The sequence below is a fragment of the Carassius auratus genome, chromosome 38, assembly GCF_003368295.1.
Source record: "Carassius auratus strain Wakin chromosome 38, ASM336829v1, whole genome shotgun sequence".
In the NCBI taxonomy this organism is placed as follows: Eukaryota; Metazoa; Chordata; class Actinopteri; order Cypriniformes; family Cyprinidae; genus Carassius; species Carassius auratus.
Genome location: NC_039280.1, coordinates 1,195,546 through 1,209,340, shown reverse-complemented (window position 1 = coordinate 1,209,340; position 13,795 = coordinate 1,195,546). Strand labels below are relative to the sequence as shown.

The 13,795-nt window shown below is 42.2% G+C and overlaps 1 protein-coding gene across 3 annotated transcripts in view; it reads left to right on the top strand.

Moving 5' to 3' along the window:
- The first annotated feature begins 2,377 nt into the window (after window positions 1-2,377).
- LOC113056603 (protein LBH-like) overlaps window positions 2,378-13,795 on the top strand; it is an 11,877-nt gene continuing 459 nt past the window's right edge. Inside the window, exons 1-3 of one of the 3 annotated variants that reach the window (XM_026223366.1) lie at window positions 2,378-2,498; window positions 6,516-6,616; window positions 12,292-13,116. In XM_026223366.1, coding sequence (XP_026079151.1) covers window positions 6,539-6,616; window positions 12,292-12,498 — 285 coding nt within the window. In that variant the 5' untranslated portion in view covers window positions 2,378-2,498; window positions 6,516-6,538 and the 3' untranslated portion in view covers window positions 12,499-13,116. Of the gene's footprint in view, window positions 2,499-6,311; window positions 6,412-6,515; window positions 6,617-12,291; window positions 13,117-13,795 lie in introns of those variants that run through there. The other 2 variants (XM_026223365.1, XM_026223364.1) reach the window with 2 other exon arrangements.

Sequence of the window (13,795 nt, the reverse complement as noted above, 5' to 3'; positions counted from 1 at the left end):
GAGTATGATACAAACCTGCAATAATTAAATATGTTAAATAAGACAAATATCATTTATGTATTTAATACACTTTTATAAACTAAAATCTTTGCTACGGACCTTCGATGATCTGATTATACATCAATAACAGATGTGTGTCTGACTGTAGTTGTGCACAGTGTTGTTGTTTCTTCTTCATGTGATTAGTTTGAGCTGCTCTCTCTACTCTACAGACCAGAACTTACACTTCCTTCAGCCTGAGACACATTCACTACACTTTCAGAGAGAAAGGGCTTTTACAGCTGTAAAATAACATTTTTTTCAGATTTAAGAAGTAATTCAAATGTAACGTAATGCATTCCTTTACATAAAAAGCAGGTTACATAATTCGTTACTTTTTTAGGAGTAATGCAACTTTGTAATGCATAACTTTCCCATCAGTATACGTGACCTGTTCAATACAGCTCTCAGAAATCACACGCAGCTCCAAACCAGGGATAAAACACGTGACGAGACACTGGAGAACCCAGAATCCTTCATGTGAACACATCTACACGACCGCAAACACAGAGACAGAGTTCATAGAGGCTCTTAAAGTGACAGTTCACCCAGATATCAGTGTCCCTGCAGCACAGAAGAGTCATCAGTGTCACAGACGTATATCTGTAGAAATACACAACAATACATTGTACGAGTCACAATTATACATTTCTCTTTTATGACAAAAATCATTAGGATATTAAGTAAAGATAATGTTCCTTGAAGATATTTTGTAAAGTTCCTACCGTAAATATAATGTTTGATTAGTAATATGCATTGCTAAGAACTTCATCTGAACAACTTTAAAGATGATTTTCTCAATATTTAGATTTTTTTTCTCAGCTATTTGATTTGATTCACGATTCATAGGTTTTTGAGTCGATTAATGAACTATTTTTGCAAAATTGGGAACAATTAAATTAAATTTGATTCACAGTTAAATTCAGTGTGATTCAATTTGATTCTGCATTCACAGGATCATTAAAACACTCCCTCTAATGATTTCTGTGCTCGGTCTGGAGACAAATTACACTCAGCAGCCTTTAGAGTCAGAACTAAAAGAAGTGCAAAGTGTCTTAAAAACAGCTAAAGAAAAAAAAAAGGGTAATCTCACTTTACCTAAAAAGTAATGTAATGGATTATGATGTTAACTTCATATTTGTGTCATGTAATTAGGAATCAGTGACAGACCACAGTTTGTAAGTAATCTAGCACACTGACCTGAAATCACAACACAGATCTATTTCATTGTTTAATCGAGTTCTTACAGGGACATGTCCCCTAGTGTCCTACTCTGTGTCCTCTCTTATCTTTCCTCTGCTCTTCCTCGAGCTGTATCTGTTCTGTCTGACTCGAGATGGAGGTTATCAGCTGATGTAATGTAGTCACTTTCACTGGAGTGCCAGCAGATGGCGCTGTAGGCCACAGACACAGCCCTGTGTTAGACTGAGCCTGAAGAACCCTGAAGAACCCAGCAGTACACCTCCTGGAGGAACCAGTCTGACCTTTAGATCCAGTCTGACCTGCAACTCAGTTTACAAAGTCCTGACTAGACTAACTTGTTCAGGACACGAGTGACACTAAATATAACATGAAGGAATACTTTCTCAATCTAGTAATCAAACATAATAACTCGCTTATCAAATGGCCAAATGAACAGACATATTTAACATTTATCACTCATATTTTCTGGCACTGTCAAAATACAAAGAGGTTATGGTGGGAGCTTTCTAGATTAATACATGACAAAGAGTTGTGTAACTTTCTTTTACTAATATTTGGATTTTTCATCATTTTGGCTTTTCGAATATTTGAGTTACTTTTTAAACTAAGACATAGAGAGCTTGCATGATCAATCTCTTGATTATAGGATATTTCATTTATAATATATACATTCAGCAGTGAGAAACCTCTTTGTTCTGTGGTATTTAAGGAATTAGATAATTCTATTATTATTATTTTTTTATTTGTTGGCTTATTATATGTGTGGTTAATATGCTATTTATTTATGCCACTTATTTTTCTGTGTATAGTATATCCTTGGCACTTTTTTTAATTAATTTGTTTTTTAAGCATTCATTTAAATATATTTTTTCAATTACTCTTTTTTATATATAGCTAAGCGTGTGTAAATACTTCATAAACTCCAACAGCGTGACATCTGTATAGAGTATGCGATTTTAATGATATTACAGACAATTAAACTAAAGGAAAAAAGTATATATATATATATATATATATGTTTAATTATAAATATTCGTGTCCACTCACTGACCAGCGTGAGGTCACAGAGAGCGAGGTCCGGTGTGGGCGTGGCTCCCGCGGTCGGCCACGCCTCCTGTATAAGAGCGCATGCGCAGGCGCTCATGTGCAGATCGAGCAGCTGGAGGAGAGTGTGTCGTGTGACGGAGATCAGCGATATTTCCATCGAGCAGCAGCGGGATAAACGCGTGTGTGCGGGTCTGCTGATGAGCTCGCAGGTGAGCTTCTCTCTCAAACTCATACATTAGCTGCTTTCATGCGTCTCCCTGTTTTCGGCAGCTCTGTGATCGCGTGTTTGTCAGTAGTGTGTAACTCATCAGTCTGATCAGTCTCAGCGCTGCACGGTCAGTTTGACTCACTTCTTCATTCGTCTGAAGAATCAAAGGTCACCTTCCGTCATGAATCGCGTTCTCTCGGAATCTGTTCCATCACTGCTGTCTCTCTCTCTCTCTCCTGCTGTCTCAGATGCAGATCACATCAGCAGTGTTGATCATTACTGAAGAGTTCTGCTTCGTCATAAAGCGCAGAGTCATGTCTGATCCATTAACATGTGTCCCACACAAGAAGAGATCGCGTGGAGAAACACTTGCGCAGTTTTTTGAGAAATTGAGATTAATGCATCATCTGAAGCTGAAGAAATCATCTCTCCATTGATTTCTGGTTTGTTCGGAGGACAATATTTGTTTGAGATACAACTATTATAAATCTGGAATCTGAGGGAGCAAAAAAATCAAAATATTGAGAAAATCATCTTTAAAGTTGTTCAGATGAAGTTCTTAGCAATGCATATTACTGATCAAACATTACGTTTTGATATTTTTACGGTAGGAAGTGTACAAAATACCTTAATTGAACATATCTTTACTTAATATCCTAATGATTTTTGTCCTAAAAGAGAAATGTATAACTGTATTGTTGTGTATTTCTCCAAACACACCTGTGCTCCTGATGACTCTTCTGTGCTGCTGGGACTGATACCAGGGTATTTCCTCAGACATCCACACACACACACTCTCTGAATCATCATTGTTTTGTTTTAGTTTCAGTGTTTGAGCTCATTGAGTCAAATCACATTCATTTCTGCAGAGCTTCATACAATACAGTTCGTTTCAAAACCGCTTCATATTAATAATCAGAGCAAAACAGTTGCAAAGTTCATCAGTTATAACACAAAAACAGTTTCAGCTGTAAAGCATCTCTACAGAAGACAATAGAGTCTCTGTCCAGTAATGAAACACGTGAATCTCGAGTCATTCATTCAGAAATTAGATTTAGTTTAGTTGTCTAATAATCTTCTTCAGAATCTGAGAGAAACACAACCTTCATTAAATAAAAAACCCTTCATTTATTCAGAATCCTTCTCTATTCTACACACAAGCTCTTCATCGAGACGGCTGATCTTAGCTCATGGAGTTCAGCAGTTATTCAATGTTTAGCAAAGAGAGACACAGAAGAAATCTGACTTCATGTTTTTTCACCGCACTGGAATCTAATAATGTAATTGATAAGAAGCAGAATCATAGCTGATAAACGATGCTCTACACACAGACTCCGCTGGATTGGTTTGCTGGTGTTCTACAGTGAAGTGCTTACATCATTGCTTCTGTGTTTTCAGACTGATTTGATGTCAAAGCTCTGGTGATTTTGTCATACGAGGAATATCATAATTCAGAGAATCACAGACGTCAGATCAGTCATGATTCAGTTTAGTTCAAGTTAATTTGTATAGCGCTTTTCACAAAACCAGTCGTTGCAAAGCAGCTCTGCAGTAAATCTCAATTTCTACAATATTTCTAGGAGTAGGTTATTAGTGTAGAGTACAGTAAGAATCATGCAGTTAGTAATTACCCGTAATCAAACAGACGGTGAATAATGATAATATTGAGATTGTGATTAAACGAAATGAGCTGGTTTTATGTGTTCTAGGGTTAGATGAGGTGTCTGATGATCCTCTGAACATGAACAGCTTAAAAACCCCTAAACGCAGCACAGATGCACTCTGGGTAATCTGGTTATCCCCTCGCCAGGGTCTTTGGGTTTGGCTCGTGGTGTGGAAGATGAATCCTGTCACTTATTTGAGGCTAGTGATGAGATGCTGAGCCTAAAGCACAGGAGCGTGTCTGAGAGAAGCTCTCCCAGATGTTTTCTGTGTGAAGCTCTGTGAAACTGTCAGTTATTTCTGTGATGCGCTGCTGAATGTTGGGATGATGCTGAAACACTAATCTGAGACTCCGAGGTGTTGATCAGATGAGTCTGAGCCGTGCTTCTGTCGTCCTCTCGTCTGGATTGTTTCAGCCGGAGGTGGATAGTTGGACTCTCTCTTCCTCTCTTCTGTGATCTGTGTGTTCTGTTCTTCTTCTCGGAGCAGGATGTTTAGACGTTCTGCTGAAAGATCACTGCCAGCGCTTCCTTCTCATGTCTTCTGTCTTATCAAACCTGTGTTTCACGTTTAGAGAAGTGGATCAGGATGTTTTTCTCTCGGACAGAAGGTTAATGAAGTGGATCAGACTCATCACTGACTCTGACACTGATCTAGTTTGGTTTTGCGGACTGATGTTGAACTCGTTATGCGGTGGAAAGTTTGAGTCTGATATGAACTTGTTGCATTCAAATAAACACAAAAAAATACACACTGTCAGACCTGATCCCGGAGATCTGAGAAACTCCGACATCGAATCCAGTCACACATTCGGAGTCAATATAGAAGCGATGTGAAGTGTGTGTCGGGTGTTCCACTGTTGTGATGTATTCAGATGATGATCATAATATTGATCAGGGTTAATTATGAGCATCCATCATATTGGATGAAAGCATCTGCTGAAAGCATCAATGTAAATAATGACAGGGAGATATAAAGGTCACAGACATCAGTAAACTCTGATGGGGGGGGGGTCTTGACATCTAAAAAATAGAATTAAAACAATAATAATAATAAATAAAAAATCATCATTACTTGATTCATAAATGAGGTGAAATAAAAAGCTTTTTATATTTTGTTTCAAAAGTATTTCTCATTTTAATTCAGTTTGACTAAAATACTGAAATTGAAAATGAAATAAAAATAAAGCTACAATATAGATAATGAAAAACGGTGCTAAAAATGACAAAAGTTTTGCAACTGCAACCATGAATGAATAAAAAATGATTTTTTAAAATAAATGAGTAAATAAATAAAAGCTTATGGAGGCTTGTTAGCATGTTCAGCTGGACAGATACCACAGATGATTCTGAGAGAGAAACTGTGCTCACTGTTAAAACATGGTTTATTATGCAGCCCTATCTGAACTGACTTGATCTGAACAGAGACACTTTTAGAGCTCTATTTATTTATTTACTCATTTATTTTTAAAAGTCATCAATCATTGATTCTGTTATTGACTCGACCTCACATTAAAGCAGATATAAAGTCTCTCCGTGAGCAGCTCTTCGCTCACAGTGTGGTGACTCTTTGAAGCCGAGGCAGTGGAAAGTTTGGGTGCATCTGCACTGTACGCCTCATGCACGCCCCTGCACACTTTCACTATGACTGTGATCCGATCGGTGGTCGCACACACTCCTGTGGAATTGGTCATTAGTGAAATTAAAGCTTGTACATTTTCACTCAGTTGGGAGATTTTGGGATTATCCCATGATGGGTGAAGCCGCTGACGTTGTCTTGCTGTAATGTGTTGACTGTTATGCAATGTGTTTTTGGCTCATGGATGAGGGAATCTCAATCATCTTTAGCATCCCACGATCCCCTTTGCTTGATTCTCACCTGCTGAAGATCAGTTCAGTGAGCTAACGAGAGTCAGATGGATGTTCACTTCATCCGTTTGCGTCTGGAGCGAATGAGTCACGTTTATTGGCATTGGTTGGACAGGGGATTTCTGGATCCCAGCATGCTTTGCAGGGAGAGAGTCAGTGTTGATGCAGAAGATCTGATGGTTTGGTGGTTTCCACTGTGGTGAAGAGTGAAGCTGTGTTTTAGGAGGCATCACCAGAGGGCTTCCTGTATGTTGTTGTGCTCAGAAAGCAATTACCGTGCAAACGCCTGTGCGGTACGAAACATATTCACTCGATGCAAGGCACTGCTTGGAGTTTGTTTTATTGTGAGACACTTGCAGAATGATTTCTTCGTCCTTCTCAAACGTAGGGCGATCTGATCTTTCAAATCTAGCAGAGACTTAGCTGATGATGGGAATGCATTGAGAGTAACTGTGTGTGTGTGTGTGTGTGTATTGTGTTCTGTGCAGCTGAGCGTGTAGCGTGTGCCGTGATGACTGACGTGATGATCAGCGCCACACCAATGGACAACATGAGGCTCAGTCCCAGCAAAGAACGCCTGACCTTCCAGGTAAGATTTGCTCTCCTCTGCTCTCTCTCGTCTGTTCTTGTCTCTTCTCTTGTCCGTTCTCTCATCTGCTCCCGTCTGCACCCTCTGATCTGGACACAGACTGGATCTGGTGGCTACGGTGACCTCGGAACAAGAGAGAAACAGACTAATATTAGCGTAGATGCCATTCTTCTAATGATGTAGCAAGTACATCGGGTGTTATGTGAAGTGTTCCCGGTTCCGGTTTACCTAATTAATGCAGCCTAAAAATCCTTTAACGGATTTGGATATTAAAAGCATATTAGTATGTTATGTGTATGCCAGGTTAAAGAGATGGGTCTTTAATCTAGATTTAAACTGCAAGAGTGTGTCTGCCTCCCGAACAATGTTAGGTAGGTTATTCCAGAGTTTAGGCGCCAAATAGGAAAAGGATCTGCCGCCCGCAGTTGATTTTGATATTCTAGGTATTATCAAATTGCCTGAGTTTTGAGAACGTAGCGGACGTAGAGGAGTATAATGTAAAAGGAGATCATTCAAATACTGAGGTGCTAAACCATTCAGGGCTTTATAAGTAATAAGCAATATTTTAAAATCTATACGATGTTTGATAGGGAGCCAGTGCAGTGTGGACAGGACCGGGCTAATATGGTCATACTTCCTGGTTCTAGTAAGAACTCTTGCTGCTGCATTTTGGACTAGCTGTAGTTTGTTTACCAAGCGTGCAGAACAACCACCCAATAAAGCATTACAATAGTCTAACCTTGAAGTCATAAATGCATGGATTAACATTTCTGCATTTGACATTGAGAGCATAGGCCGTAATTTAGATATATTTTTGAGATGGAAAAATGCAGTTTTTCAAATGCTAGAAACGTGGCTTTCTAAGGAAAGATTGCGATCAAGTAGCACACCTAGGTTCCTAACTGATGACGAAGAATTGACAGAGCAACCATCAAGTCTTAGACAGTGTTCTAGGTTATTACAAGCAGAGTTTTTAGGCCCTATGATTAACACCTCTGTTTTTTCTGAATTTAGCAGTAAGAAATTACTCGTCATCCAGTTTTTTATATCGACTATGCATTCCATTAGTTTTTCAAATTAGTGTGTTTCACCCATAGACTGTAAAATAATATGGACGTAGTGTCCGTGACGTCACCCATAGACTCCTCATTAGCGGTTTTGAAGCCTAAAGTGTGCAGAGCGGGCCGTCGCCATCTTGGCAGCACATCACCGCGTGACTCTCCCGGATAATCAAAAATGGCCAAAAAGGCGGGAGCTGATTGCTGAAGCCACGCCCACCTAGCGCGACGGCATTGTCAGCAGCGGCAATCCACCTGTCACTCAAGTGGCCACGCCCTTAATTATGCAGAATTTTAAGGCTTAATATAATTTAAACGGATGAGTTCTAAAAACATTCACACCCCTCACAGTTGTCATGAAGGACAAAATTAGCAATATAGACCAAACTCATTTTTTAAACCAGGCTGTAAACATGTTTTTTTCTGCTGTAAAGTTGGGCATTTTAACATGGGGAGTGTATGGGACTGACTCTCTTCTGCAGCCAGCCTCAAGCGGCCGGTCGATGAATTGCAGTTTTAGTCACTTCCTTATTTGCTTCACGAGAGAGAGCGGGAGGTTGCCGCTCGGTTTCACCGGGCCGCGAAGAAATATAGATCTGAGTATCATAACAGTGAAAGCTAACACCATGTTGCCTGATGATATCTCCCAAGGGTAACATATAAAGTGTCTTTAGGGTCTCGTCTGCTCCCGTCTTCTCTCGTCTTCTCTAGTCTTCTCCCATCTTCTCTCCTCTGCTCCCGTCGTCTCCCATCTGCTCCCGTCTTCTCCCGTCTGCACCTGTCTTCTCCCGTCTGCTCCCGTCTTCTTTTGATCTTCTCCCGTCTTCTCTCCTCTGCTCCCATCTTCTCTCGTCTTCTCTAGTCTTCTCTTGTCTTCTCTCGTCTTCTCTAGTCTGCTCCCGTCTTCTCCCGTCTTCTCTCGTCTTCTCTCGTCTTCTCTAGTCTTCTCTCGTCTTCTCTCGTCTTCTCTAGTCTTCTCTTGTCTTCTCTCGTCTTCTCTAGTCTGCTCCCGTCTTCTCTCGTCTTCTCTCCTCTGCTCCCGTCTTCTCTCGTCTTCTCTAGTCTTCTCTCGTCTTCTCTCCTCTGCTCCCGTCTGCTCCCGTCTTCTTTTGATCTTCTCCTGTCTTCTCTCGTCTGCTCCCGTCTTCTCTCCTCTGTTCCCATCTTCTCTAGTCTTCTCTCGTCTTCTCTCCTCTGCTCCCGTCTTCTCTCCTTTGCTCCCGTCTGCTCCCATCTTCTCCCGTCTGCTCCCGTCTTCTTTTGATCTTCTCCCGTCTTCTCTCCTCTGCTCCCATCTTCTCTCGTCTTCTCTAGTCTTCTCTTGTCTTCTCTCGTCTTCTCTAGTCTGCTCCCGTCTGCTCCCTTCTTCTCCCGTCTTCTCCCGTCTGCTCCCGTCTGCTCCCGTCTTCTCCCGTCTTCTCTCGTCTTCTCTAGTCTTCTCTTGTCTGCTCCCGTCTTCTCTCGTCTTCTCTCCTCTGCTCCCGTCTTCTCTCGTCTTCTCTAGTCTTCTCCCGTCTTCTCTCCTCTGCTCTCGTCTTCTCTAGTCTTCTCTCGTCTTCTCTAGTCTGCTCCCGTCTTCTTTTGGTCTTCTCCTGTCTTCTCTCGTCTTCTCTAGTCTTCTCTCGTCTTCTCTCCTCTGCTCCCGTCTTCTCCCGTCTGCTCCCGTCTTCTTTTGATCTTCTCCTGTCTTCTCTCGTCTGCTCCCGTCTTCTCTCCTCTGTTCCCATCTTCTCTAGTCTTCTCTCGTCTTCTCTCCTCTGCTCCCGTCTTCTCTCCTTTGCTCCCGTCTGCTCCCATCTTCTCCCGTCTGCTCTCGTCTTCTCTCCTCTGCTCCCGTCTTCTTTTGATCTTCTCCCGTCTTCTCTCCTCTGCTCTCGTCTTCTCTAGTCTTCTCTCGTCTTCTCTAGTCTGCTCCCGTCTTCTTTTGGTCTTCTCCTGTCTTCTCTCGTCTTCTCTAGTCTTCTCTCGTCTTCTCTCCTCTGCTCCCGTCTTCTCCCGTCTGCACCTGTCTTCTCCCGTCTGCTCCCGTCTTCTTTTGATCTTCTCCTGTCTTCTCTCGTCTGCTCCCGTCTTCTCTCCTCTGTTCCCATCTTCTCTAGTCTTCTCTCGTCTTCTCTCCTCTGCTCCCGTCTTCTCTCCTTTGCTCCCGTCTGCTCCCATCTTCTCCAGTCTGCTCCCGTCTTCTCCCGTCTGCTCCCGTCTTCTCCCGTCTGCTCCTGTCTGCTCCCGTCTTCTTTTGATCTTCTCCTGTCTTCTCTCCTCTGCTCCCGTCTTCTCTCCTCTGCTCCCGTCTGCTCCCGTCTGCTCCCGTCTTCTTTTGGTCTTCTCTCGTCTTCTCTCGTCTTCTCTCGTCTTCTCTAGTCTTCTCTAGTCTTCTCTCGTCTTCTCTCCTCTGCTCCCGTCTTCTCTAGCTCCCCAAAAATATTTTATTTTTTTCCTAAATAAAATTTTTATTTATTCCCAAATTTCAATAAATTTTTTCACCAAATCCAATTTTGTTATCCCAAGTTTTATTGGAATTTTCCCCCTCTTCCATTTATCTCAAACAGTATAGTGCTTGCAACATTAAGGTCATGGGTTCGTGCGAATGCATTAATTAATGCCGTGTAAATCATCAATGCAATGTAAGACACTTTGGATAAAAGCGATTTCTAAATGCGTGAATGTAAATGTATCAAAAATGTTGTTAATCAAACACAAATGCATCAAGCTTTCGGATATTAATTAACATTTTGAAGTGTATTCAGATGGAAATTTAACCATTCCTTTTTTTTTTAAGTGTTGCACAATAGAGATTTACAAAATTGTTATATATAGTAAGGTTTTAGAAAACTGTATTATTTTTATTATTAATACAATTTTAACCAACTTACACACACTAGTCCATATAACCATTTGATTAAGTCCACATCCCTAATTTTGATTTATTTATCCAACATTTGTCAAATTAATTTAGTTTTATACAGTAAAATCCATCTTTATGACTGGATTCCATCCGTGTTTTCTGTAGAATAAACCGCATCTGTTCATCACACCCAACATATTTAGTCAGTTTTTATTCCCCCATAGTTTGTTTCTCAAGTGTTCATGAGGATTCGAACCCCTTTTATGAACTCATTTGAGCTCCTCTAGAGTTTCATGAGAGATCTTAAAGCATCTCAGGAGATGCTGTGGAAATATTTAGTCTCTCTTCAGAATAGAGGGCTGATGTTCTTGTTCCTTCGGTGTTTTGTTCAGAGTTTAATGGCTGATGGTTATTTTTAGTCTTGGATCTTTAGTCTCATGCTCTGCTGTTGTTTATGGATCAGGGGTCAGACGAGGGTCTCATGGTTCAGTTCCTGTTATAGAACATCCCTTGCTCTGTTTGTCCTTCTTTTCATCTGTTTTCTTTCTCATCATTCACACACACACACACACACACACACACACACACACACTAATGTTCTTTCCACTGGCGTGTTGCCCAGATTGTGTTATTGGTTTCCCTGCCGCCCATGTATGTCACTGAATTATGCCGAGCTAAAAATACATCACGCTTCATCCAGAATTCAGCTGAAACCAGACTTCAGGACGTCAGGGGAAGAACCTGTGTGTGTGTGTGAGAGGGAGTGTGTATGTGTGTGTGTGTGTGTGTATGTGTGTCAGTATGTGAGAGGGAGTGTGTATGTGTGTGTGCTGTACGCAAGTGTGTTAGCATGTCAGTGTGTGAGTGTTTATGTCAATGTGATTGTGAAAGTGTGTGTAAGAGTGTGTTAGGGTGCAAGAGTGTTAGTGTGTGTGCACAAGTGCGTTTGAGTGTGTGCTTGTGAGTGTGTGTGTTTGAGTGTGACATTGTGCATGTGTGTGAGTCCACGAGGGTTCATGTGAGTGTGATTGTGTTCGTGTGAATGCAGTAAATTTGTGTGTGTGTGTGTGTGTGTGTGTGTCAGTGTCAGTGTCAGTAGATGCGTGCGTGTGTGTGTGTGTGTGTCAGTAGATGCGTGCGTATGTGTGTGTGTGTGTGTGTGTCAGTGTCAGTATCAGTAGATGCGTGTGTGTGTGTGTGTGTCAGTGTCAGTAGATGCGCGCGTGTGTGTGTCAGTGTCAGTAGATGCGTGTGTGTGTGTGTGTCAGTAGATGCGTGCGTGTGTGTGTGTGTGTGTGTGTGTCAGTGTCAGTAGATGCGTGTGTGTGTGTGTGTGTGTGTCAGTGTCAGTAGATGCGTGTGTGTGTGTGTCAGTGTCAGTAGATGCGTGTGTGTGTGTGTGTGTGTGTGTGTGTGTCAGTGTCAGTAGATGCGTGTGTGTGTCAGTCTCAGTAGATGCGTGCGTGCGTGTGTGTGTGTGTGTCAGTGTCAGTAGATGCGTGTGTGTGTGTGTGTGTGTCAGTGTCAGTAGATGCGTGTGTGTGTCAGTGTCAGTAGATGCGTGTGTGTGTGTGTCAGTCTCAGTAGATGCGTGTGTGTGTGTGTGTGTGTGTGTGCGTGCGTGTGTGTGTGTGTGTGGGTCAGTGTCAGTAGATGCGTGTGTGTGTGTCAGTGTCAGTAGATGCGCGTGTGTGTGTCAGTAGATGCGTGTGTGTGTGTGTGTGTGTGTGTGTGTGTATAATCTGACATGTTTTCCTTGTTGCTCGGCTCAGATCTTCCCGGATCCCTCAGACTTCGAGCGCTGCTGTAAGCTGAAGGACCGTCTGCCGTCGATCGTGGTGGAGCCAACGGAGGGCGAGGTGGAGAGCGGAGAGCTGCGCTGGCCTCCCGAGGAGTTCCTGGTGAGCGAGGAGGACGAGGACGAGGAAGAGTGCGACGGAAACCTGCAGAACGGACAGATGCAGAACTCTCAGCACTAGAGAAGATCGACTGACTGACACGATCACACACACACACACATAGAATAGACAATCACACCGACACACACAACAACTGATCTACTCACATCTATTCCCACCTGTGTGTGTGTGTGAGGACAAATGCTGAGTGTGTGTCAGACGATTATTCATGATGATGATGGTGTGAGTCTGTCCTGCGCTCATTCCTGTTATTACATGCTTTCCTGAGTAACGCAGATCCTCCATTAGTGTCGTATGTGGATCTCACTGTAAATATAATGTAGATGAAGTAAGATGTCTTTAGTGCTCAGTCTAATCACTCCTGAATCTGTAGGAGAACCGCAGCTGTCTTCCTGAATGTGTTGCACAACTGACCGTGTCTCGTGTTCCTATGGATCTTTTGTCTCCATCTGTGTTTGTGTGTCTGTATGCACCATCCATCTATCTACACACACACACACACACACACACGTGTAGATGTCAGTGTTTGTGTCGCAGGTCTGTCACAGAATCACTTCCTGTCTGTGCAGAGCGTGTGTTCATCTGTAAAGACTCAGGGAGTTTGCTCTTATGTTGTATGTACACCGCTTCCTCTCTGACTGACAGAGGCTGTAAATAAACATCTGAAAGTGCTTTACACCCAGTGCTTCCCTGACTCTCTTCAGACTCTGTGTGTTACACTGGAAGAAAGATGCATGAGGAGAGAGAGAGAACATGTTTTACAGACAAATCTGTACTGAGAAATGAGTTGAGCCACACACAAAAAAGTCAGGTTTCTGTTCGGGTTAGTGTGTAGTGTGTATAACGAGCTGTAAATAAAAACCGTGGAGGTCTAAGCAGTGTTCCTGACTAAAGCAGAGTAAGTGTGTGTGCACAAGCTTCTGTTGTGAGTGTTCTGTATCTCTAGAAGTGTTCGAGTGTGAAACAGACTGTGTGTTGTTATCTCACACCATGCAACTCAGCACAAAGGCTTTAAACATGTTGTGACTTCCTGCAGTGAATCTGTGTGTGTGTGTGTACTGTATTTAGTTTTGCTAACCGCATGTTGCCTTCCTGTCTCAATAAGCTCACCTCGAAACTAGCACACTTCCTCTGCACTGATCAGAAGCGCTGCTCTGAGCCTCGCAGTTAGTTTAATTATTAGTTATAGATCATTTTTTAGTTTCTATGTTAACAATATAAGTAATGTGCAGAAGAGAGATATTTAATGTTTGCTCATGTAGTCTGTCCCCAAATCATACTTCCATAGTTCTGCCCCCCCCCCCCCATAGACAACAGCATAGCCCAGTGCATTATGGGTGTTAATGTTTCTCTGACT